Genomic DNA, 23832 nt, shown 5'->3' with positions numbered 1-23832 from the left:
TGCCGGACATGGCGTGTGTGGAGGGCAGGCTGTACTCGGAGTTGTAGTAGACCTCCCGCCTCCCTGACCCCTCCTCACCCTCCCTGCGTCCCCCTGCGTTCCCCAGCGTCCCCCCAGGCTCACCTGCCAGCGGCCCCAGGAGAGCAGCAGCAGGGAGAGCGGGATGGCGGTGCCGGACATGGCGTGCGTGGAGGGCAGGCTGTACTCGGAGTTGTAGTAGACCTCCCGCCTCCCTGACCCCTCCTCACCCTCCCTGCGTCCCCCTGCGTTCCCCAGTGTCCCCCCAGGCTCACCTGCCAGCGGCCCCAGGAGAGCAGCAGCAGGGAGAGCGGGATGGCGGTGCCGGACATGGCGTGCGTGGAGGGCAGGCTGTACTCGGAGTTGTAGTAGACCTCCCGCCTCCCTCCCCCCTCCTCACCCTCCCTGCGTTCCCTGCGTCCCCCTGCGTCCCCCCAGGCTCACCTGCCAGCGGCCCCAGGAGAGCAGCAGCAGGGAGAGCGGGATGGCGGTGCCGGACATGGCGTGCGTGGAGGGCAGGCTGTACTCGGAGTTGTAGTAGACCTCCCGCCTCCCTCCCCCCTCCTCACCCTCCCTGCGTTCCCTGCGTTCCCCCGCGTCCCCCCAGGCTCACCTGCCAGCGGCCCCAGGAGAGCAGCAGCAGGGAGAGCGGGATGGCGGTGCCGGACATGGCGTGCGTGGAGGGCAGGCTGTACTCGGAGATGTAGTAGACCTCCCGCCTCCCTCCCCCCTCCTCCTCCTCCTCCTCACCCTCCCTGCGTCCCCCTGCGTTCCCCCGCGTCCCCCCAGGCTCACCTGCCAGCGGCCCCAGGAGAGCAGCAGCAGGGAGAGCGGGATGGCGGTGCCGGACATGGCGTGCGTGGAGGGCAGGCTGTACTCGGAGTTGTAGTAGACCTCCCGCCTCCCTCCCCCCTCCTCACCCTCCCTGCGTTCCCTGCGTCCCCCTGCGTTCCCCCGCGTCCCCCCAGGCTCACCTGCCAGCGGCCCCAGGAGAGCAGCAGCAGGGAGAGCGGGATGGCGGTGCCGGACATGGCGTGCGTGGAGGGCAGGCTGTACTCGGAGTTGTAGTAGACCTCCCGCCTCCCTCCCCCCTCCTCACCCTCCCTGCGTCCCCCTGCGTTCCCCAGCGTCCCCCCAGGCTCACCTGCCAGCGGCCCCGGGAGAGCAGCAGCAGGGAGAGCGGGATGGCGGTACCGGACATGGCGTGCGTGGAGGGCAGGCTGTACTCGGAGTTGTAGTAGACCTCCCGCCTCCCTGACCCCTCCTCACCCTCCCTGCGTCCCCCTGCGTTCCCCAGCGTCCCCCCAGGCTCACCTGCCAGCGGCCCCAGGAGAGCAGCAGCAGGGAGAGCGGGATGGCGGTGCCGGACATGGCGTGCGTGGAGGGCAGGCTGTACTCGGAGTTGTAGTAGACCTCCCGCCTCCCTGACCCCTCCTCACCCTCCCTGCGTCCCCCTGCGTTCCCCAGCGTCCCCCCAGGCTCACCTACCAGCGGCCCCAGGAGAGCAGCAGCAGGGAGAGCGGGATGGCGGTGCCGGACATGGCGTGCGTGGAGGGCAGGCTGTACTCGGAGTTGTAGTAGACCTCCCGCCTCCCTCCCCCCTCCTCACCCTCCCTGCGTTCCCTGCGTCCCCCCAGGCTCACCTGCCAGCGGCCCCAGGAGAGCAGCAGCAGGGAGAGCGGGATGGCGGTGCCGGACATGGCGTGCGTGGAGGGCAGGCTGTACTCGGAGTTGTAGTAGACCTCCCGCCTCCCTCCCCCTCCTCACCCTCCCTGCGTTCCCTGCGTCCCCCTGCGTTCCCCCGCGTCCCCCCAGGCTCACCTGCCAGCGGCCCCAGGAGAGCAGCAGCAGGGAGAGCGGGATGGCGGTGCCGGACATGGCGTGCGTGGAGGGCAGGCTGTACTCGGAGTTGTAGTAGACCTCCCGCCTCCCTCCCCCCTCCTCACCCTCCCTGCGTTCCCTGCGTCCCCCTGCGTTCCCCCGCGTCCCCCCAGGCTCACCTGCCAGCGGCCCCAGGAGAGCAGCAGCAGGGAGAGCGGGATGGCGGTGCCGGACATGGCGTGCGTGGAGGGCAGGCTGTACTCGGAGTTGTAGTAGACCTCCCGCCTCCCTCCCCCCTCCTCCTCACCCTCCCTGCGTCCCCCTGCGTTCCCCCGCGTCCCCCCAGGCTCACCTGCCAGCGGCCCCAGGAGAGCAGCAGCAGGGAGAGCGGGATGGCGGTGCCGGACATGGCGTGCGTGGAGGGCAGGCTGTACTCGGAGTTGTAGTAGACCTCCCGCCTCCCTCCCCCCTCCTCACCCTCCCTGCGTTCCCTGCGTCCCCCTGCGTTCCCCCGCGTCCCCCCAGGCTCACCTGCCAGCGGCCCCAGGAGAGCAGCAGCAGGGAGAGCGGGATGGCGGTGCCGGACATGGCGTGCATGGAGGGCAGGCTGTACTCGGAGTTGTAGTAGACCTCCCGCCTCCCTCCCCCCTCCTCCTCACCCTCCCTGCGTCCCCCTGCGTTCCCCCGCGTCCCCCCAGGCTCACCTGCCAGCGGCCCCAGGAGAGCAGCAGCAGGGAGAGCGGGATGGCGGTGCCGGACATGGCGTGCGTGGAGGGCAGGCTGTACTCGGAGTTGTAGTAGACCTCCCGCCTCCCTCCCCCCTCCTCCTCACCCTCCCTGCATCCCCCTGCGTTCCCCCGTGTCCCCCCAGGCTCACCTGCCAGCGGCCCCAGGAGAGCAGCAGCAGGGAGAGCGGGATGGCGGTGCCGGACATGTCGTGCGTGGAGGGCAGGCTGTACTCGGAGTTGTAGTAGACCTCCCGCCTCCCTCCCCCCTCCTCACCCTCCCTGCGTTCCCTGCGTCCCCCTGCGTTCCCCCGCGTCCCCCCAGGCTCACCTGCCAGCGGCCCCAGGAGAGCAGCAGCAGGGAGAGCGGGATGGCGGTGCCGGACATGGCGTGCGTGGAGGGCAGGCTGTACTCGGAGTTGTAGTAGACCTCCCGCCTCCCTCCCCCCTCCTCACCCTCCCTGCGTTCCCTGCGTCCCCCTGCGTTCCCCCGCGTCCCCCCAGGCTCACCTGCCAGCGGCCCCAGGAGAGCAGCAGCAGGGAGAGCGGGATGGCGGTGCCGGACATGGCGTGCGTGGAGGGCAGGCTGTACTCGGAGTTGTAGTAGACCTCCCGCCTCCCTCCCCCCTCCTCACCCTCCCTGCGTCCCCCTGCGTTCCCCAGCGTCCCCCCAGGCTCACCTGCCAGCGGCCCCGGGAGAGCAGCAGCAGGGAGAGCGGGATGGCGGTGCCGGACATGGCGTGCGTGGAGGGCAGGCTGTACTCGGAGATGTAGTAGACCTCCCGCCTCCCTCCCCCCTCCTCCTCCTCACCCTCCCTGCGTCCCCCTGCGTTCCCCCGCGTCCCCCCAGGCTCACCTGCCAGCGGCCCCAGGAGAGCAGCAGCAGGGAGAGCGGGATGGCGGTGCCGGACATGGCGTGCGTGGAGGGCAGGCTGTACTCGGAGATGTAGTAGACCTCCCGCCTCACCCTCCCTGCGTCCCCCCGCGTCCCCCCAGGCTCACCTGCCAGCGGCCCCAGGAGAGCAGCAGCAGGGAGAGCGGGATGGCGGTGCCGGACATGGCGTGCGTGGAGGGCAGGCTGTACTCGGAGTTGTAGTAGACCTCCCGCCTCCCTCCCCCCTCCTCCTCACCCTCCCTGCGTCCCCCGCGTCCCCCCAGGCTCACCTGCCAGCGGCCCCAGGAGAGCAGCAGCAGGGAGAGCGGGATGGCGGTGCCGGACATGGCGTGCGTGGAGGGCAGGCTGTACTCGGAGTTGTAGTAGACCTCCCGCCTCCCTCCCCCCTCCTCACCCTCCCTGCGTTCCCTGCGTCCCCCTGCGTTCCCCCGCGTCCCCCCAGGCTCACCTGCCAGCGGCCCCAGGAGAGCAGCAGCAGGGAGAGCGGGATGGCGGTGCCGGACATGGCGTGCGTGGAGGGCAGGCTGTACTCGGAGTTGTAGTAGACCTCCCGCCTCCCTCCCCCCTCCTCCTCACCCTCCCTGCGTCCCCCTGCGTTCCCCCGCGTCCCCCCAGGCTCACCTGCCAGCGGCCCCAGGAGAGCAGCAGCAGGGAGAGCGGGATGGCGGTGCCGGACATGGCGTGCGTGGGGGGCAGGCTGTACTCGGAGTTGTAGTAGACCTCCCGCCTCCCTCCCCCCTCCTCCTCACCCTCACCCTCCCTGCGTCCCCCCAGGCTCACCTGCCAGCGGCCCCAGGAGAGCAGCAGCAGGGAGAGCGGGATGGCGGTGCCGGACATGGCGTGCGTGGAGGGCAGGCTGTACTCGGAGTTGTAGTAGACCTCCCGCCTCCCTCCCCCCTCCTCACCCTCCCTGCGTTCCCTGCGTCCCCCTGCGTTCCCCCGCGTCCCCCCAGGCTCACCTGCCAGCGGCCCCAGGAGAGCAGCAGCAGGGAGAGCGGGATGGCGGTGCCGGACATGGCGTGCCTGGAGGGCAGGCTGTACTCGGAGTTGTAGTAGACCTCCCGCCTCCCTCCCCCCTCCTCACCCTCCCTGCGTTCCCTGCGTCCCCCTGCGTTCCCCCGCGTCCCCCCAGGCTCACCTGCCAGCGGCCCCAGGAGAGCAGCAGCAGGGAGAGCGGGATGGCGGTGCCGGACATGGTGTGCGTGGAGGGCAGGCTGTACTCGGAGATGTAGTAGACCTCCCGCCTCCCTCCCCCCTCCTCCTCACCCTCCCTGCGTCCCCCTGCGTTCCCCCGCGTCCCCCCAGGCTCACCTGCCAGCGGCCCCAGGAGAGCAGCAGCAGGGAGAGCGGGATGGCGGTGCCGGACATGGCGTGCGTGGAGGGCAGGCTGTACTCGGAGTTGTAGTAGACCTCCCGCCTCCCTCCCCCCTCCTCACCCTCCCTGCGTCCCCCTGCGTTCCCCAGCGTCCCCCCAGGCTCACCTGCCAGCGGCCCCAGGAGAGCAGCAGCAGGGAGAGCGGGATGGCGGTGCCGGACATGGCGTGCGTGGAGGGCAGGCTGTACTCGGAGTTGTAGTAGACCTCCCGCCTCCCTCCCCCCTCCTCCTCCTCACCCTCCCTGCGTTCCCTGCGTCCCCCTGCGTTCCCCCGCGTCCCCCCAGGCTCACCTGCCAGCGGCCCCAGGAGAGCAGCAGCAGGGAGAGCGGGATGGCGGTGCCGGACATGGCGTGCGTGGAGGGCAGGCTGTACTCGGAGATGTAGTAGACCTCCCGCCTCCCTCCCCCCTCCTCCTCACCCTCCCTGCGTCCCCCTGCGTTCCCCCGCGTCCCCCCAGGCTCACCTGCCAGCGGCCCCAGGAGAGCAGCAGCAGGGAGAGCGGGATGGCGGTGCCGGACATGGCGTGCGTGGAGGGCAGGCTGTACTCGGAGTTGTAGTAGACCTCCCGCCTCCCTCCCCCCTCCTCCTCCTCACCCTCCCTGCGTTCCCTGCGTCCCCCTGCGTTCCCCCGCGTCCCCCCAGGCTCACCTGCCAGCGGCCCCAGGAGAGCAGCAGCAGGGAGAGCGGGATGGCGGTGCCGGACATGGCGTGCGTGGAGGGCAGGCTGTACTCGGAGATTTAGTAGACCTCCCGCCTCCCTCCCCCCTCCTCCTCACCCTCCCTGCGTCCCCCTGCGTTCCCCCGCGTCCCCCCAGGCTCACCTGCCAGCGGCCCCAGGAGAGCAGCAGCAGGGAGAGCGGGATGGCGGTGCCGGACATGGCGTGCGTGGAGGGCAGGCTGTACTCGGAGTTGTAGTAGACCTCCCGCCTCCCTCCCCCCTCCTCACCCTCCCTGCGTCCCCCTGCGTTCCCCAGCGTCCCCCCAGGCTCACCTGCCAGCGGCCCCAGGAGAGCAGCAGCAGGGAGAGCGGGATGGCGGTGCCGGACATGGCGTGCGTGGAGGGCAGGCTGTACTCGGAGTTGTAGTAGACCTCCCGCCTCCCTCCCCCCTCCTCACCCTCCCTGCGTTCCCTGCGTCCCCCTGCGTCCCCCCGCGCTCACCTGCCAGCGGCCCCAGGAGAGCAGCAGCAGGGAGAGCGGGATGGCGGTGCCGGACATGGCGTGCGTGGAGGGCAGGCTGTACTCGGAGTTGTAGTAGACCTCCCGCCTCCCTCCCCCCTCATCCTCCCTGCGTTCCCCTGCGTTACCCCTGCGTTCCCCCGCGTCCCCCCAGGCTCACCTGCCAGCGGCCCCAGGAGAGCAGCAGCAGGGAGAGCGGGATGGCGGTGCCGGACATGGCGTGCGTGGAGGGCAGGCTGTACTCGGAGTTGTAGTAGACCTCCCGCCTCCCCCCTCCTCACCCTCCCTGCGTTCCCCTGCGTTCCCCCTGCGTTCCCCCAGGCTCACCTGCCAGCGGCCCCAGGAGAGCAGCAGCAGGGAGAGCGGGATGGCGGTGCCGGACATGGCGTGCGTGGAGGGCAGGCTATACTCGGAGTTGTAGTAGACCTCCCGCCTCCCTCCCCCCTCCTCACCCTCCCTGCGTCCCCCTGCGTTCCCCAGCGTCCCCCCAGGCTCACCTGCCAGCGGCCCCGGGAGAGCAGCAGCAGGGAGAGCGGGATGGCGGTGCCGGACATGGCGTGCGTGGAGGGCAGGCTGTACTCGGAGTTGTAGTAGATCTCCCGCCTCCCTCCCCCCTCCTCACCCTCCCTGTGTCCCCCTGCGTTCCCCAGCGTCCCCCCAGGCTCACCTGCCAGCGGCCCCAGGAGAGCAGCAGCAGGGAGAGCGGGATGGCGGTGCCGGACATGGCGTGCGTGGAGGGCAGGCTGTACTCGGAGTTGTAGTAGACCTCCCGCCTCCCTCCCCCCTCCTCACCCTCCCTGCGTTCCCTGCGTCCCCCTGCGTTCCCCCGCGTCCCCCCAGGCTCACCTGCCAGCGGCCCCAGGAGAGCAGCAGCAGGGAGAGCGGGATGGCGGTGCCGGACATGGCGTGCGTGGAGGGCAGGCTGTACTCGGAGTTGTAGTAGACCTCCCGCCTCCCTCCCCCCTCCTCACCCTCCCTGCGTTCCCTGCGTCCCCCTGCGTTCCCCCGCGTCCCCCCAGGCTCACCTGCCAGCGGCCCCAGGAGAGCAGCAGCAGGGAGAGCGGGATGGCGGTGCCGGACATGGTGTGCGTGGAGGGCAGGCTGTACTCGGAGATGTAGTAGACCTCCCGCCTCCCTCCCCCCTCCTCCTCACCCTCCCTGCGTCCCCCTGCGTTCCCCCGCGTCCCCCCAGGCTCACCTGCCAGCGGCCCCAGGAGAGCAGCAGCAGGGAGAGCGGGATGGCGGTGCCGGACATGGCGTGCGTGGAGGGCAGGCTGTACTCGGAGTTGTAGTAGACCTCCCGCCTCCCTCCCCCCTCCTCACCCTCCCTGCGTTCCCTGCGTCCCCCTGCGTTCCCCCGCGTCCCCCCAGGCTCACCTGCCAGCGGCCCCAGGAGAGCAGCAGCAGGGAGAGCGGGATGGCGGTGCCGGACATGGCGTGCGTGGAGGGCAGGCTGTACTCGGAGATGTAGTAGACCTCCCGCCTCCCTCCCCCCTCCTCCTCACCCTCCCTGCGTCCCCCTGCGTTCCCCCGCGTCCCCCCAGGCTCACCTGCCAGCGGCCCCAGGAGAGCAGCAGCAGGGAGAGCGGGATGGCGGTGCCGGACATGGCGTGCGTGGAGGGCAGGCTGTACTCGGAGTTGTAGTAGACCTCCCGCCTCCCTCCCCCCTCCTCAACCTCCCTGCGTCCCCCTGCGTTCCCCAGCGTCCCCCCAGGCTCACCTGCCAGCGGCCCCAGGAGAGCAGCAGCAGGGAGAGCGGGATGGCGGTGCCGGACATGGCGTGCGTGGAGGGCAGGCTGTACTCGGAGTTGTAGTAGACCTCCCGCCTCCCTCCCCCCTCCTCACCCTCCCTGCGTTCCCTGCGTCCCCCTGCGTTCCCCCGCGTCCCCCCAGGCTCACCTGCCAGCGGCCCCAGGAGAGCAGCAGCAGGGAGAGCGGGATGGCGGTGCCGGACATGGCGTGCGTGGAGGGCAGGCTGTACTCGGAGATGTAGTAGACCTCCCGCCTCCCTCCCCCCTCCTCCTCACCCTCCCTGCGTCCCCCTGCGTTCCCCCGCGTCCCCCCAGGCTCACCTGCCAGCGGCCCCAGGAGAGCAGCAGCAGGGAGAGCGGGATGGCGGTGCCGGACATGGCGTGCGTGGAGGGCAGGCTGTACTCGGAGTTGTAGTAGACCTCCCGCCTCCCTCCCCCCTCCTCACCCTCCCTGCGTCCCCCTGCGTTCCCCAGCGTCCCCCCAGGCTCACCTGCCAGCGGCCCCAGGAGAGCAGCAGCAGGGAGAGCGGGATGGCGGTGCCGGACATGGCGTGCGTGGAGGGCAGGCTGTACTCGGAGTTGTAGTAGACCTCCCGCCTCCCTCCCCCCTCCTCACCCTCCCTGCGTTCCCTGCGTCCCCCTGCGTTCCCCCGCGTCCCCCCAGGCTCACCTGCCAGCGGCCCCAGGAGAGCAGCAGCAGGGAGAGCGGGATGGCGGTGCCGGACATGGCGTGCGTGGAGGGCAGGCTGTACTCGGAGTTGTAGTAGACCTCCCGCCTCCCTCCCCCCTCATCCTCCCTGCGTTCCCCTGCGTTCCCCCGCGTCCCCCCAGGCTCACCTGCCAGCGGCCCCAGGAGAGCAGCAGCAGGGAGAGCGGGATGGCGGTGCCGGACATGGCGTGCGTGGAGGGCAGGCTGTACTCGGAGTTGTAGTAGACCTCCCGCCTCCCTCCCCCCTCCTCACCCTCCCTGCGTTCCCCTGCGTTCCCCCTGCGTTCCCCCTGCGTTCCCCCTGCGTTCCCCCAGGCTCACCTGCCAGCGGCCCCAGGAGAGCAGCAGCAGGGAGAGCGGGATGGCGGTGCCGGACATGGCGTGCGTGGAGGGCAGGCTGTACTCGGAGTTGTAGTAGACCTCCCGCCTCCCTCCCCCCTCCTCACCCTCCCTGCGTTCCCTGCGTCCCCCTGCGTTCCCCCGCGTCCCCCCAGGCTCACCTGCCAGCGGCCCCAGGAGAGCAGCAGCAGGGAGAGCGGGATGGCGGTGCCGGACATGGCGTGCGCGGAGGGCAGGCTGTACTCGGAGTTGTAGTAGACCTCCCGCCTCACTCCCCCCTCCTCACCCTCCCTGCGTCCCCCTGCGTTCCCCAGCGTCCCCCCAGGCTCACCTGCCAGCGGCCCCGGGAGAGCAGCAGCAGGGAGAGCGGGATGGCGGTGCCGGACATGGCGTGCGTGGAGGGCAGGCTGTACTCGGAGTTGTAGTAGACCTCCCGCCTCCCTCCCCCCTCCTCACCCTCCCTGCGTTCCCTGCGTCCCCCTGCGTTCCCCCGCGTCCCCCCAGGCTCACCTGCCAGCGGCCCCAGGAGAGCAGCAGCAGGGAGAGCGGGATGGCGGTGCCGGACATGGCGTGCGTGGAGGGCAGGCTGTACTCGGAGTTGTAGTAGACCTCCCGCCTCCCTCCCCCCTCATCCTCCCTGCGTTCCCCTGCGTTCCCCCGCGTCCCCCCAGGCTCACCTGCCAGCGGCCCCAGGAGAGCAGCAGCAGGGAGAGCGGGATGGCGGTGCCGGACATGGCGTGCGTGGAGGGCAGGCTGTACTCGGAGTTGTAGTAGACCTCCCGCCTCCCTCCCCCCTCCTCACCCTCCCTGCGTTCCCCTGCGTTCCCCCTGCGTTCCCCCTGCGTTCCCCCAGGCTCACCTGCCAGCGGCCCCAGGAGAGCAGCAGCAGGGAGAGCGGGATGGCGGTGCCGGACATGGCGTGCGTGGAGGGCAGGCTGTACTCGGAGTTGTAGTAGACCTCCCGCCTCCCTCCCCCCTCCTCACCCTCCCTGCGTTCCCTGCGTCCCCCTGCGTTCCCCCGCGTCCCCCCAGGCTCACCTGCCAGCGGCCCCAGGAGAGCAGCAGCAGGGAGAGCGGGATGGCGGTGCCGGACATGGCGTGCGTGGAGGGCAGGCTGTACTCGGAGTTGTAGTAGACCTCCCGCCTCCCTCCCCCCTCCTCACCCTCCCTGCGTCCCCCTGCGTTCCCCAGCGTCCCCCCAGGCTCACCTGCCAGCGGCCCCGGGAGAGCAGCAGCAGGGAGAGCGGGATGGCGGTGCCGGACATGGCGTGCGTGGAGGGCAGGCTGTACTCGGAGTTGTAGTAGACCTCCCGCCTCCCTCCCCCCTCCTCACCCTCCCTGTGTCCCCCTGCGTTCCCCTGCGTTCCCCCGCGTCCCCCCAGGCTCACCTGCCAGCGGCCCCAGGAGAGCAGCAGCAGGGAGAGCGGGATGGCGGTGCCGGACATGGCGTGCGTGGAGGGCAGGCTGTACTCGGAGTTGTAGTAGACCTCCCGCCTCCCTCCCCCCTCCTCACCCTCCCTGCGTTCCCTGCGTCCCCCTGCGTTCCCCCGCGTCCCCCCAGGCTCACCTGCCAGCGGCCCCAGGAGAGCAGCAGCAGGGAGAGCGGGATGGCGGTGCCGGACATGGTGTGCGTGGAGGGCAGGCTGTACTCGGAGATGTAGTAGACCTCCCGCCTCCCTCCCCCCTCCTCCTCACCCTCCCTGCGTCCCCCTGCGTTCCCCCGCGTCCCCCCAGGCTCACCTGCCAGCGGCCCCAGGAGAGCAGCAGCAGGGAGAGCGGGATGGCGGTGCCGGACATGGCGTGCGTGGAGGGCAGGCTGTACTCGGAGTTGTAGTAGACCTCCCGCCTCCCTCCCCCCTCCTCACCCTCCCTGCGTTCCCTGCGTCCCCCTGCGTTCCCCCGCGTCCCCCCAGGCTCACCTGCCAGCGGCCCCAGGAGAGCAGCAGCAGGGAGAGCGGGATGGCGGTGCCGGACATGGCGTGCGTGGAGGGCAGGCTGTACTCGGAGATGTAGTAGACCTCCCGCCTCCCTCCCCCCTCCTCCTCACCCTCCCTGCGTCCCCCTGCGTTCCCCCGCGTCCCCCCAGGCTCACCTGCCAGCGGCCCCAGGAGAGCAGCAGCAGGGAGAGCGGGATGGCGGTGCCGGACATGGCGTGCGTGGAGGGCAGGCTGTACTCGGAGTTGTAGTAGACCTCCCGCCTCCCTCCCCCCTCCTCACCCTCCCTGCGTCCCCCTGCGTTCCCCAGCGTCCCCCCAGGCTCACCTGCCAGCGGCCCCAGGAGAGCAGCAGCAGGGAGAGCGGGATGGCGGTGCCGGACATGGCGTGCGTGGAGGGCAGGCTGTACTCGGAGTTGTAGTAGACCTCCCGCCTCCCTCCCCCCTCCTCACCCTCCCTGCGTTCCCTGCGTCCCCCTGCGTTCCCCCGCGTCCCCCCAGGCTCACCTGCCAGCGGCCCCAGGAGAGCAGCAGCAGGGAGAGCGGGATGGCGGTGCCGGACATGGCGTGCGTGGAGGGCAGGCTGTACTCGGAGATGTAGTAGACCTCCCGCCTCCCTCCCCCCTCCTCCTCACCCTCCCTGCGTTCCCCCGCGTCCCCCCAGGCTCACCTGCCAGCGGCCCCAGGAGAGCAGCAGCAGGGAGAGCGGGATGGCGGTGCCGGACATGGCGTGCGTGGAGGGCAGGCTGTACTCGGAGTTGTAGTAGACCTCCCGCCTCCCTCCCCCCTCCTCACCCTCCCTGCGTCCCCCTGCGTTCCCCAGCGTCCCCCCAGGCTCACCTGCCAGCGGCCCCAGGAGAGCAGCAGCAGGGAGAGCGGGATGGCGGTGCCGGGCGTGGAGGGCAGGCTGTACTCGGAGTTGTAGTAGACCTCCCGCCTCCCTCCCCCCTCCTCACCCTCCCTGCGTTCCCTGCGTCCCCCTGCGTTCCCCTGCGTTCCCCCGCGTCCCCCCAGGCTCACCTGCCAGCGGCCCCAGGAGAGCAGCAGCAGGGAGAGCGGGATGGCGGTGCCGGACATGGCGTGCGTGGAGGGCAGGCTGTACTCGGAGTTGTAGTAGACCTCCCGCCTCCCTCCCCCCTCATCCTCCCTGCGTTCCCCTGCGTTCCCCCTGCGTTCCCCCGCGTCCCCCCAGGCTCACCTGCCAGCGGCCCCAGGAGAGCAGCAGCAGGGAGAGCGGGATGGCGGTGCCGGACATGGCGTGCGTGGAGGGCAGGCTGTACACGGAGTTGTAGTAGACCTCCCGCCTCCCTCCCCCCTTCTCACCCTCCCTGCGTTCCCCTGCATTCCCCCTGCGTTCCCCCAGGCTCACCTGCCAGCGGCCCCAGGAGAGCAGCAGCAGGGAGAGCGGGATGGCGGTGCCGGACATGGCGTGCGTGGAGGGCAGGCTGTACTCGGAGTTGTAGTAGACCTCCCGCCTCCCTCCCCCCTCCTCACCCTCCCTGCGTTCCCTGCGTCCCCCTGCGTTCCCCCGCGTCCCCCCAGGCTCACCTGCCAGCGGCCCCAGGAGAGCAGCAGCAGGGAGAGCGGGATGGCGGTGCCGGACATGGCGTGCGTGGAGGGCAGGCTGTACTCGGAGTTGTAGTAGACCTTCCGCCTCCCTCCCCCCTCCTCACCCTCCCTGCGTCCCCCTGCGTTCCCCAGCGTCCCCCCAGGCTCACCTGCCAGCGGCCCCGGGAGAGCAGCAGCAGGGAGAGCGGGATGGCGGTGCCGGACATGGCGTGCGTGGAGGGCAGGCTGTACTCGGAGTTGTAGTAGACCTCCCGCCTCCCTCCCCCCTCCTCCTCACCCTCCCTGTGTCCCCCTGCGTTCCCCAGCGTCCCCCCAGGCTCACCTGCCAGCGGCCCCAGGAGAGCAGCAGCAGGGAGAGCGGGATGGCGGTGCCGGACATGGCGTGCGTGGAGGGCAGGCTGTACTCGGAGTTGTAGTAGACCTCCCGCCTCCCTCCCCCCTCCTCACCCTCCCTGCGTTCCCTGCGTCCCCCTGCGTTCCCCCGCGTCCCCCCAGGCTCACCTGCCAGCGGCCCCAGGAGAGCAGCAGCAGGGAGAGCGGGATGGCGGTGCCGGACATGGCGTGCGTGGAGGGCAGGCTGTACTCGGAGTTGTAGTAGACCTCCCGCCTCCCTCCCCCCTCCTCACCCTCCCTGCGTGCCCCCTGCGTTCCCCCGCGTCCCCCCAGGCTCACCTGCCAGCGGCCCCAGGAGAGCAGCAGCAGGGAGAGCGGGATGGCGGTGCCGGACATGGCGTGCGTGGAGGGCAGGCTGTACTCGGAGTTGTAGTAGACCTCCCGTCTCCCTCACCCCTCCTGCGTTCCCCAGCGTCCCCCCAGGCTCACCTGCCAGCGGCCCCAGGAGAGCAGCAGCAGGGAGAGCGGGATGGCGGTGCCGGACATGGCGTGCGTGGAGGGCAGGCTGTACTCGGAGTTGTAGTAGACCTCCCGCCTCCCTCCCCCCTCCTCACCCTCCCCGCGTCCCCCTGCGTTCCCCCGCGTCCCCCCAGGCTCACCTGCCAGCGGCCCCAGGAGAGCAGCAGCAGGGAGAGCGGGATGGCGGTGCCGGACATGGCGTGCGTGGAGGGCAGGCTGTACTCGGAGTTGTAGTAGACCTCCCGCCTCCCTCCCCCCTCCTCACCCTCCCTGCGTTCCCCTGCGTTCCCCCTGCGTTCCCCCTGCGTTCCCCCTGCGTTCCCCCAGGCTCACCTGCCAGCGGCCCCAGGAGAGCAGCAGCAGGGAGAGCGGGATGGCGGTGCCGGACATGGCGTGCGTGGAGGGCAGGCTGTACTCGGAGTTGTAGTAGACCTCCCGTCTCCCTCACCCCTCCTGCGTTCCCCAGCGTCCCCCCAGGCTCACCTGCCAGCGGCCCCAGGAGAGCAGCAGCAGGGAGAGCGGGATGGCGGTGCCGGACATGGCGTGCGTGGAGGGCAGGCTGTACTCGGAGTTGTAGTAGACCTCCCGCCTCCCTCCCCCCTCCTCACCCTCCCTGCGTTCCCTGCGTCCCCCTGCGTTCCCCCGCGTCCCCCCAGGCTCACCTGCCAGCGGCCCCAGGAGAGCAGCAGCAGGGAGAGCGGGATGGCGGTGCCGGACATGGCGTGCGTGGAGGGCAGGCTGTACTCGGAGTTGTAGTAGACCTCCCGCCTCCCTCCCCCCTCCTCACCCTCCCTGCGTTCCCTGCGTCCCCCTGCGTTCCCCCGCGTCCCCCCAGGCTCACCTGCCAGCGGCCCCAGGAGAGCAGCAGCAGGGAGAGCGGGATGGCGGTGCCGGACATGGCGTGCGTGGAGGGCAGGCTGTACTCGGAGTTGTAGTAGACCTCCCGCCTCCCTCCCCCCTCCTCACCCTCCCTGCGTCCCCCTGCGTTCCCCCGCGTCCCCCCAGGCTCACCTGCCAGCGGCCCCAGGAGAGCAGCAGCAGGGAGAGCGGGATGGCGGTGCCGGACATGGCGTGCGTGGAGGGCAGGCTGTACTCGGAGTTGTAGTAGACCTCCCGCCTCCCTCCCCCCTCCTCACCCTCCCTGCATTCCCTGCGTCCCCCTGCGTTCCCCCGCGTCCCCCCAGGCTCACCTGCCAGCGGCCCCAGGAGAGCAGCAGCAGGGAGAGCGGGATGGCGGTGCCGGACATGGCGTGCGTGGAGGGCAGGCTGTACTCGGAGTTGTAGTAGACCTCCCGCCTCCCTCACCCCTCCCTGCGTCCCCCTGCGTTCCCCCGCGTCCCCCCAGGCTCACCTGCCAGCGGCCCCAGGAGAGCAGCAGCAGGGAGAGCGGGATGGCGGTGCCGGACATGGCGTGCGTGGAGGGCAGGCTGTACTCGGAGTTGTAGTAGACCTCCCGCCTCCCTCCCCCCTCCTCCTCACCCTCCCTGCGTTCCCCTGCGTCCCCCCAGGCTCACCTGCCAGCGGCCCCAGGAGAGCAGCAGCAGGGAGAGCGGGATGGCGGTGCCGGACATGGCGTGCGTGGAGGGCAGGCTGTACTCGGAGTTGTAGTAGACCTCCCGCCTCCCTCACCCCTCCTCACCCTCCCTGCGTCCCCCTGCGTTCCCCCGCGGCTCACCTGCCAGCGGCCCCAGGAGAGCAGCAGCAGGGAGAGCGGGATGGCGGTGCCGGACATGGCGTGCGTGGAGGGCAGGCTGTACTCGGAGTTGTAGTAGACCTCCCGCCTCCCTCACCCCTCCTCACCTTCCCTGCGTTCCCCCTGCGTTCCCCCGCGTCCCCCCAGGCTCACCTGCCAGCGGCCCCAGGAGAGCAGCAGCAGGGAGAGCGGGATGGCGGTGCCGGACATGGCGTGCGTGGAGGGCAGGCTGTACTCTGAGTTGTAGTAGACCTCCCGCCTCCCTCCCCCCTCCGCCTCACCCTCCCTGCGTCCCCCCGCGTCCCCCCAGGCTCACCTGCCAGCGGCCCCAGGAGAGCAGCAGCAGGGAGAGCGGGATGGCGGTGCCGGACATGGCGTGCGTGGAGGGCAGGCTGTACTCGGAGTTGTAGTAGACCTCCCGCCTCCCTCACCCCTCCTCACCTTCCCTGCGTTCCCCCTGCGTTCCCCCGCGTCCCCCCAGGCTCACCTGCCAGCGGCCCCAGGAGAGCAGCAGCAGGGAGAGCGGGATGGCGGTGCCGGACATGGCGTGCGTGGAGGGCAGGCTGTACTCGGAGTTGTAGTAGACCTCCCGCCTCCCTCACCCCTCCTCACCTTCCCTGCGTTCCCCCTGCGTTCCCCCGCGTCCCCCCAGGCTCACCTGCCAGCGGCCCCAGGAGAGCAGCAGCAGGGAGAGCGGGATGGCGGTGCCGGACATGGCGTGCGTGGAGGGCAGGCTGTACTCGGAGTTGTAGTAGACCTCCCGCCTCCCTCACCCCTCCTCACCTTCCCTGCGTTCCCCCTGCGTTCCCCCGCGTCCCCCCAGGCTCACCTGCCAGCGGCCCCAGGAGAGCAGCAGCAGGGAGAGCGGGATGGCGGTGCCGGACATGGCGTGCGTGGAGGGCAGGCTGTACTCGGAGATGTAGTAGACCTCCAGCTTGAGGACGGGCGGCGAGGCGGGCCGCGGGCGCCGCAGCAGGTCCTTGCTGCACTGGCCCAGGTACATGACCCAGACCCAGACGATGATGAGCCGCCGGCCCACGAAGGCGTCCACGCTCCAGATCCAGAAGGGGAAGAAGGAGATGTAGAAGAGCTCGTTGCCCAGCTCCGTGCCCAGCGCGAAGAGGCGGTGCAGCGCCGGCCGGCGGAGCACGAAGGGCCGGCCCTGCTCGCCCGTCAGGGAGTTGCGCCGCTGCCCGGCCCCGGGGGCGCTGTCTCCGGCCTCCCCGGCCTCGGGAGGCCCGCGCTGCCCCCGCCGCCGCCGCCCGTCCTCGCCGCAGGCCCCGTTCGCCGCTGCGGCCTTCTCCGCGGCCTCCTCAGCCGCCGCCTCCACCCCGCACAGCCGCTGGAACCCGGCCACCAAGGCCGGATCCTGCAGGGCCTCGCAGAGCCGCCGCAGCCTCTCCACCGGCCCCATGACCAAATCACGGCCGCGCCGCGCTCCCGCGGCTCCTGATAGCGCTTATCGGCCGCCGGCCCGCCCTGCGCCCATATCCGGCGGCGGCAGGGGACTCCGGCGCGCGCGGCCCCGCCCCCGGGCGCGAGAGGCGCTCAGATTGGAGGGTGGAGGAAGCCCGCACGCCCTGATAGGAGGAGCTGCTACCACTGGGCCTCCCTGATAGGAGGAGCTGCCAGCCTCGCCTCGAGCGCACTGACTAAACGGTCGCCAGCTCCGCCCTGATAGGAGGAGCTGCTACCGCTGTCCGGCCCCCCCCATAGGATACGCTACGAGCCTCGCCCCGCCTGGACTCATTGGACCCCTATCAGCTCCGCCCTGACTGGCGAAATCATGTGTCTAACCCCGCCCTAATTGTAATGACAGACTCCACAACTTCCCCAATTAGGAGACAGGGCGTGGCGGACTCCACCCTTAGTTGCGCGAGGGCCCGCCCCTAAAATAATGAATGACAAGCACTGTCTCCAATAATGAGGGGTGTGTAAGTGACAGCATGAACAGCGGAACCTGCCAGGGCCGCACCCTGCACGTGATACCGCGTGACCGGGGTCATGGAGACCCGCGTGCCCCCCCTCCCCCTTCCCCTATCACTAGGCGGCGCCATTTTACGACGGTCTAAAGAGAGGTGGGGTGCAATGGGGCGCCCCTCAGTGGAGCGAGGATAGACGGCTCAATGAACACAGAGAATAAGAAACATTTTAGCTTAAGACACCCATGCAGAGATTTTGTATTCAACGTCTAAAATACATTTTTTGCACCTCGCACTCAAGTTTAGAGTTTTTTTTTTTTTTTAAACACATTTTGCTATTTTTTAAAATTGTATTCTTCCTAAAATAATTATATCCCAAATTCAATCCAATGGAAAAATGCAATATTGTGATAAAAGTAGTGAATGTGTCTGCAACATTAATTACGCACATAATTCAAACAAGTGTTCAGCTTTCAAATTCCAGCAATTTCTGGGGCTCTGCAAAGAGTGCATTCCGAGCTATATAGTCAAAATAAAACTTAAAAGATTCCTACATGGAAATTGACCTGAACTAAAAGAGCGGCCTGTTAGATCCGGCCTCCGCGGCTCTGCGCGCGGGGAGACCGGATTGGTGGAAACGCAAGGCCATGCGGCATCTGTGTCGCAGCTCCAGCGGGAGCAGATAAATCACGCAGCACACAGCGTTAGGTTGGCCCGGAACTGCCTCCCGTTCTCGGGGCGGGGCTTTTATTAGAGCGCCCTGCGTCACCGCGTAGCGGGGCGCAGGGCGGATGTAACATTCCTCCTTTATTTCAAATGAGGTTGACACTGAACACAAACATGCTATAAACTTCAGTTAAAACAACATAACACGGTTATACGTCCCTGGACCCTCCTTACTCACAGTCCACAGGGAGCCAACTACCATACATAGTCTTTGAGCCTGGCGGGCAGTCTTGTGGCAGTTCTCAAGCTATATCGCCCGTCTCTGGTGGTGACCCCGCTGTCCCTCTGGGCGCCTCACCTTCACTGTCTGGCTCACCCATGTCCGGCTCGCTCCACTGCTCCCACGTCCTGTCACCTGCTGCAGCCTCGTCCTCGCGGGAAGCGGGCTCTTCTTCGTTGGCCTGGGATGCCTCCTCTTCCTGGTGGCCTTCGCCATCGGTCCACAGGTTGCGTGGTACCGCCTTGAACCACAACGCATTTCGTGTCACCTGGCGGTGCCCTCTCGTTACAGTCACCATGGTCCCTTGCTTGCCACTGACGGTCCATGGGAGCTCTTCGTATCTGGTGTCCAGTTTTGACTTTGTCGGATTTCGCAACATGACCACCTGATCGCCCACCTGGTGGTTGGATGGTCTCGCTCTTCTCCTGGCACTCATGTGTGCGTTGGCACTTGTTCTCCTTCTCTCCGTACGCTTCTTATCGACTTCGTCCGGGGTCCGGCTAGGGTGATGGGGAATCGAGGATTTTATGACGGTGCCATACATGTGGTCAGCTGGCGGGACGCCCGTCGTGCTGTGAGGGGTGACCCGGTAGCTCTGCAGAAAACGGTACAGGTCAATTTTCCACGGCTGGCATTCGCCTTGGATACTCTTAGTACTTTATTCAGGGTCCTCATGAAACGTTCTACATCGCCGTTCGCCTGGGGCCATCTCGGCATGATATGATGGTACTTGATGTTTAGTTCGTGCAAGTACTTTTTGAATTCCTTCCCTTGGAAAGGGGCACCATTGTCGGTCTTGATGGTGGTGGGTAAACTATGTGTCGCAAACATCTTCTCCATGGCAGGGATGACCGCCTCCGCTGCTGTAGATTCCACTATTTTGACCTCAGGGTATCGGGAGTGGTCATCAATGGCTACCAGGAGGTAGAGGCCTTCCCGTAGTGTGCAGAAATCGATGCTGATGGCATCCCAACTGCTACGACCACGTTCCACTGACTGAATGGGTTCTGGTTCAGGCGGAGCCCCTGTTATCTGGCAGGGTAGGCATGTGCTTACCAGATTTTCAACCTTCTCGTCTATCTGTGGGAACCACACCCGGTGCCTGATCCGAGCTTTTGTCCGTGCCATCCCTTGATTCCCTTCGTGGGCCAGTGCCACTATTCTGTCTTGTATGCTCGGCGGGATGACAATCCGATTCCCCCTGAGCAGCAGTCCGCTCTCTGTGATCGACAGGTCTTGTCTTATGGTGAACATCCCGGAGAGAAAAACCTTCGCTTCCACTGTCCTGTTATGGGTGTTCTTCATGAAGGTCTTCCAGTCGCCTGAGATGATGGCATACTTACTAGGTTGCAACAGGGGTCTTTGTGGGTCTCAGACTCAATGTCCTCAATGCTGACCGTTTTTGGCCTCATAGCTCGCACCACCTGGCATATGTGCTCCTCGGTCTCTTCGGCCACTTGGACTTCTTGTGAGGTTGCTGCTCGAGGGTGCCTTGAGAGGAAGTCCGCCGGGTTTCCACTTCCTGGCTGGTAGGCCAGTTCAAAATTATATTGCTGGAGGTGCAGCAACCATTTCGTTATCCTTGCCGGGGGGTGTGACGACGTGCCCATGAAGATGGGTAGTAGGGGTTTGTGATCTGTGACCGCCGTAAATCTCGGTCCATAGAGGTATAGGTGAAAGTGACGACACCCCCATAGTACGGCAATGGCCTCCTTCTCGATGTGGGAGTACCGTTGTTCTGTCATGGTGAGAGCTCTTGATGCATATGCGATGGGCCTCTTCGCCCCCTCTTTGGTGACCTGCATGAGGATGGCCCCTAACCCTATGGCGCTCGCATCCACAAACAATTCTGTCAGGAGCTCGGTGTTATAGTACGCCATTTTTTTGTCAACAGACAGGGACTCCTTAATGTTTTCGAAAGCTTCCTGGCAATCCTGCCCCCATTCCCATTTGGCGTTTAGCTTGGTCAGCTCGCGTAGGGGCTCCGAGAGAGTGGCCAGATTCCGGATGAACCTGCTGCAGTAGGTGGCCATGCCCGGGAAACTGCGCACTTCCGTGGGTGTCATTGGCTGGCTTACGGCTTGAATGTCTGCAACATTCTGGGGGTCAGGGGAAATGCCCGTGCTGCTGAATTTGTACCCAAAGAACGCGATTTCAGATTTGAGAAACTCACACTTTTCCTTATGTACGGTTAATCCAGCACCTTCTAACCTGCCCAGTAGCGTTTGGAGCCTCTTGAGATGTTCTTCCTTGTCATGAGCGTGGATCAGGATATCGTCGCTCACATTGAGAACACCAGGTATGTCTCGGATGACCTCTTGAATTGTCTGTTGGAAGACTTTGGCCGCCGATGATATCCCAAAGCTCAGGCGTTTGTACCTCCGCAACCCCAGATGTGTTGAGAAGGTTGTTATGTAGCGAGAGTCTCTGTGAAGGTTTAACTGGCGGTATCCTGCTTTCAGATCGACTTTGGAGAACACTCGTGACCCTGTGAGGTCAGCCACGATTTCGTCGAGCGTGGATGTGATGTGGCGCTCCCGCTTGATGGCGGTGTTCGGAAGAGGCATGTCTATGCAAATCCGGACTTTGCCGGGCTGTTAGGGCTTTCTTGTTACTACCATCGGGGAGACCCATGGTGTGGGCCCAGTCACCTCCTCTATTATTCTGGCTTCTTCCAGCGCTTTAAGTTCTTTCTCCACTTGTTCTCGCATGTGGAACGGTGTTCTCCTGTGTTTTACTGCCTTCGGCTGTACCGACTCGTCAATGTGGAGTCTGATAGTCTTGTCTCTCAGACACCCTATCCCCTTTAGCAGGTTGGGATAGTGCTTCAAAATGTTCTCGCCTTCTTGCACTTCATCCACTTGGCCGATGAACTTGACTAACCCCAGATCTTCAGCCGCGTCCCCACTCAAGAGGCATTCAATCCCCGCCTTCACGACGTAGATTTTTGATCGCAGTCTGTTTTCGCCGTGGACGAGAGTGGTGCGGAACCTGCCGACGACCGGTAGGGGCTTCCTGCTGCCATACGCAAACAGCAGCGTGTCCGTGTCCTTCAGATCTGGTTGGGGTTGTAGCGTTTGGAACATGTTCGTGGGCATGACATTTACGGAAGCTCCCGTGTCGATGGTCATCCATACTTGCTGGTTTAAGGGTGACCAAACATTTGCGCCTTCGGAGATGCTTTCTCTTTGTTGTCTGCCCTTGACCCAACGCTGACACCTGGTAGATCTTCCTCCCTTTTCTCCATTGTTCCTTGCCGGCTTCCTGTTGTATGCCTGAGATATCATCCCCTTCTTCCTCGGTCGAAGAATTGGCCATTTCGACTCGCCTTGCGCTGGCCTGTTTCTTCTTCTTGGTCCCGCTCTTTTCTTGAGTGTTCTGCGGGGGCTGTGCCGGGGTGCCCACTGATCGGCATACCTTTGCATAGTGGTCCTTTCTGCCACATGCCTCGCATGTTGTTCCTTGCGCGGGGCAGTTACGCCGTCCATGTCGCGGTCCACCACACCATCCACACTCTGTGGGACACGGGACGCATGGCTGCCACCTGTTTTGTGCGTAGCTGCTACCAGCCTCGTCCCTCGTGAATTGTCTGTTGGTGACATGGGACACCATGGCTGTAGCGAGGGCGGGCTGTAGTTTTTGTAGCGTTGCCCCCATGTTGGCAGCCCTGGTGTGTGCCAGATCTCTTTGTCGACCCATCTCGAGAATCCGTGTAAGGGAGATGCCTTTTTCACCAAGTACCATCCGTCTCAGTTTTTCCAAATGGATGCCATTGATGAGTTGCCTCCGGATTTCTTTTTCGACGTTGGTAAATTTACAAGACATAGCTAGCTTCTTCACCCGTGTGTGGTAGGCGTCCAACGTTTCTTCTTCTGCCTGAATGGTGATGCAGAATATGAAGGTCTCATAGTCCGGGTTTAATTGTGGAAGGAAGTGCGCCGTCAGGGCATCTTTCGCTTGTTGGTATGCGTCCTGGCCATCATCAATGGTTAAAGAGTTAAATATGCGTAGTACCTCGTCCCCCACGTTTAGCAGCAAGTGCAACCTCATTTTCCTGGCAGTCTTTATATCCTTGCATTCCATCACCATTTCGAATTTCTAGATCCATAGCTGCCACCTGGGGCCAACTGATGATGGGTCGGTGAATGGGTCAAAAGGCTGGATCATACCCGGGAGCTCCCTTGCGGGCGAGCTTGTGGTGATGACATCGATAGGTTTGCCGCCATTCACGACGGTGTGCTGGGTCTGGGGGTGGATGTTCCGGTAGCCATGCTGGGGTACACTTGCCTCACCCTGGAGCAGGTCCCTGTGCGATCCCTTGACTGTCCAGATGGGCAGCAGTTGCCAGGTCCGGCCCTCACCACATGCACACGTGCTGAATTAGTAGCTGTGTATCAGCATTGGGCCTTCCCCGACGTTTTCCTGGCGATTCTGGCTCATAGGAGGCAGATGGAGAGTCCTGGCGCCTCCACGTTCTGATGGTCCGCCCTTTGTAGGATGGGTCAGGTTGATCCAGGTGGGGTTTGTTTCCCCCTGGCGTGGTTTTTTTTTTTTGGGGGTGGGGGTTCACGTGTGTATTCCCCCGCCGAGTGCCCAAAAATTGAGATTCGATGGCCGCAGGCCATCAGCAGGCTGTCGAGCGCCGAGCGCGTGTGTCTCGAGTAGTTCACCTCGTCTCCATTGTTAGATCCGGCCTCCGCAGCTCTGCGCGTGGGGAGACCGGATTGGTGGAAACTGTCACGTCTCCCAGTGTGCCCAATACTAGGCAACCCACTAGGTGACCCACGATCAGCCCGCATTTACCTGGCACATCTCTCGCTGCACATCGGGGCCCAAGAACACGACCTTCTGCTCGACACTGGAAAAGGATGACTGGTGTTTTCCGACCTTCATTGTCCTGGCAACTCCCGTGGAAACTCTCATATGCCTTGCAGCACCGCAGAGGAACACGGCGATTCACGCATCACGTGAGGTGAACCGCTGCCAATCACGTTCATCCGCTGCCATCACGTGATATTCCCACGCTGCCGCGTTTTTGCAGTCAAAAGCGCCGGTAACCACGGTAGCAGCGCTTCTCAGCTGCTTCTCGTAAGGACTGTTTGGCGTTATTGTTTTCATCAAGGATTCATCGGCTCTACGACCACGGACTGTTTTTTGGTTACTCTACTTCTTCTTGGCTTCATCTGTTACCTTTGCCCTGGAACTCTTCTTGCTTGCTTCTAAAGATTTTCGACCCTGCATCTCCTCCACGGATTGCTTAAACGGACTATCCCTTTGCTTGGACCTTGTGCTTTGAACTGGTTTTGACCCCATTACGTGTTTTTGGACTCCTCTTTTGGACTCCTCTTGTACCAACTTGTCCAGGTGTGGAACTACTACCCAAGCCTCTCTGAAACCCGGCCCACTGTCCCTGCTGGTTGCCCCTAGTGCATTACGACCTGGCCCACAGCTCATCTAGGTAAGCCTTGCTACAATCAGTTCCTTATTGCTGTGTCCATATTGCATTAGTTTGATAACCTTCTATTGCCTTATAGCAGTCAAAGGGGTTCTTCCGGCGTTTCCTGGTTCCAGTTGACGGCTCACTACACCTGTGGCCTCAAAGATTGCACAGACAGTATTTGGTCATTCTGTCTGTGTGGTACTTGGGGACGGAGGTATTCAATAATCGGCACGACCATCAAGATCAAAACAGACTGAGAAGCCATTTTTGGTCGCCCTGATTATGGATCCCTCCGCCGGGGACCCCGTGACCGCTTTAATGCAGGCAGTTGCGGCCCTTAGGACAGACATGGTCACCGCAACAACAGCAATCCACCACCGTCTTGATACCTTGCAAAGCACACGTCATCCTCTATCGGCTGACGCCGAGATTGGAGATGCTCCTCAAGCCCAGTCTCCACCCGCTCCGCCCACAACTCCCACTCCTGTACTACTTCCTACTTCCTTTCCCCTTGCTGCCCCAGAACGATTCCAAGGTGATCCAAGGAAATACCGCACATTCTTGAACCAGTGTAAACTACATTTTCTATGTCGACCCCAGGCTTTTCCTGATTCCGTCACCAAGGCAGCCTTCCTTCTTTCCCATTTATCTGGCGTGGCAGCTA

The 23832-nt window shown here is 65.6% G+C and overlaps 1 protein-coding gene across 1 annotated transcript in view; it reads right to left on the bottom strand.

Moving 5' to 3' along the window:
- The window catches only part of SGPP1 (sphingosine-1-phosphate phosphatase 1), a 99304-nt gene extending 82921 nt beyond the window's left edge, over nt 1–16383 (bottom strand). Inside the window, exon 1 of the mRNA XM_069638232.1 lies at nt 15690–16383. Within this exon, the coding sequence (XP_069494333.1) occupies nt 15690–16274 (585 nt within the window). The 5' untranslated portion in view covers nt 16275–16383. The remainder of the gene's footprint in view (nt 1–15689) is intronic.
- Between the last annotated feature and the right edge of the window lie 7449 nt (nt 16384–23832).

This window comes from Ambystoma mexicanum, chromosome 14, assembly GCF_040938575.1.
Source record: "Ambystoma mexicanum isolate Mex_15411 chromosome 14, UKY_AmexF1_1, whole genome shotgun sequence".
NCBI classification, from domain to species: domain Eukaryota; kingdom Metazoa; phylum Chordata; class Amphibia; order Caudata; family Ambystomatidae; genus Ambystoma; species Ambystoma mexicanum.
Note: the sequence above shows the minus strand (reverse complement) of the source record. Positions and strands in the feature narration are given on the sequence as shown.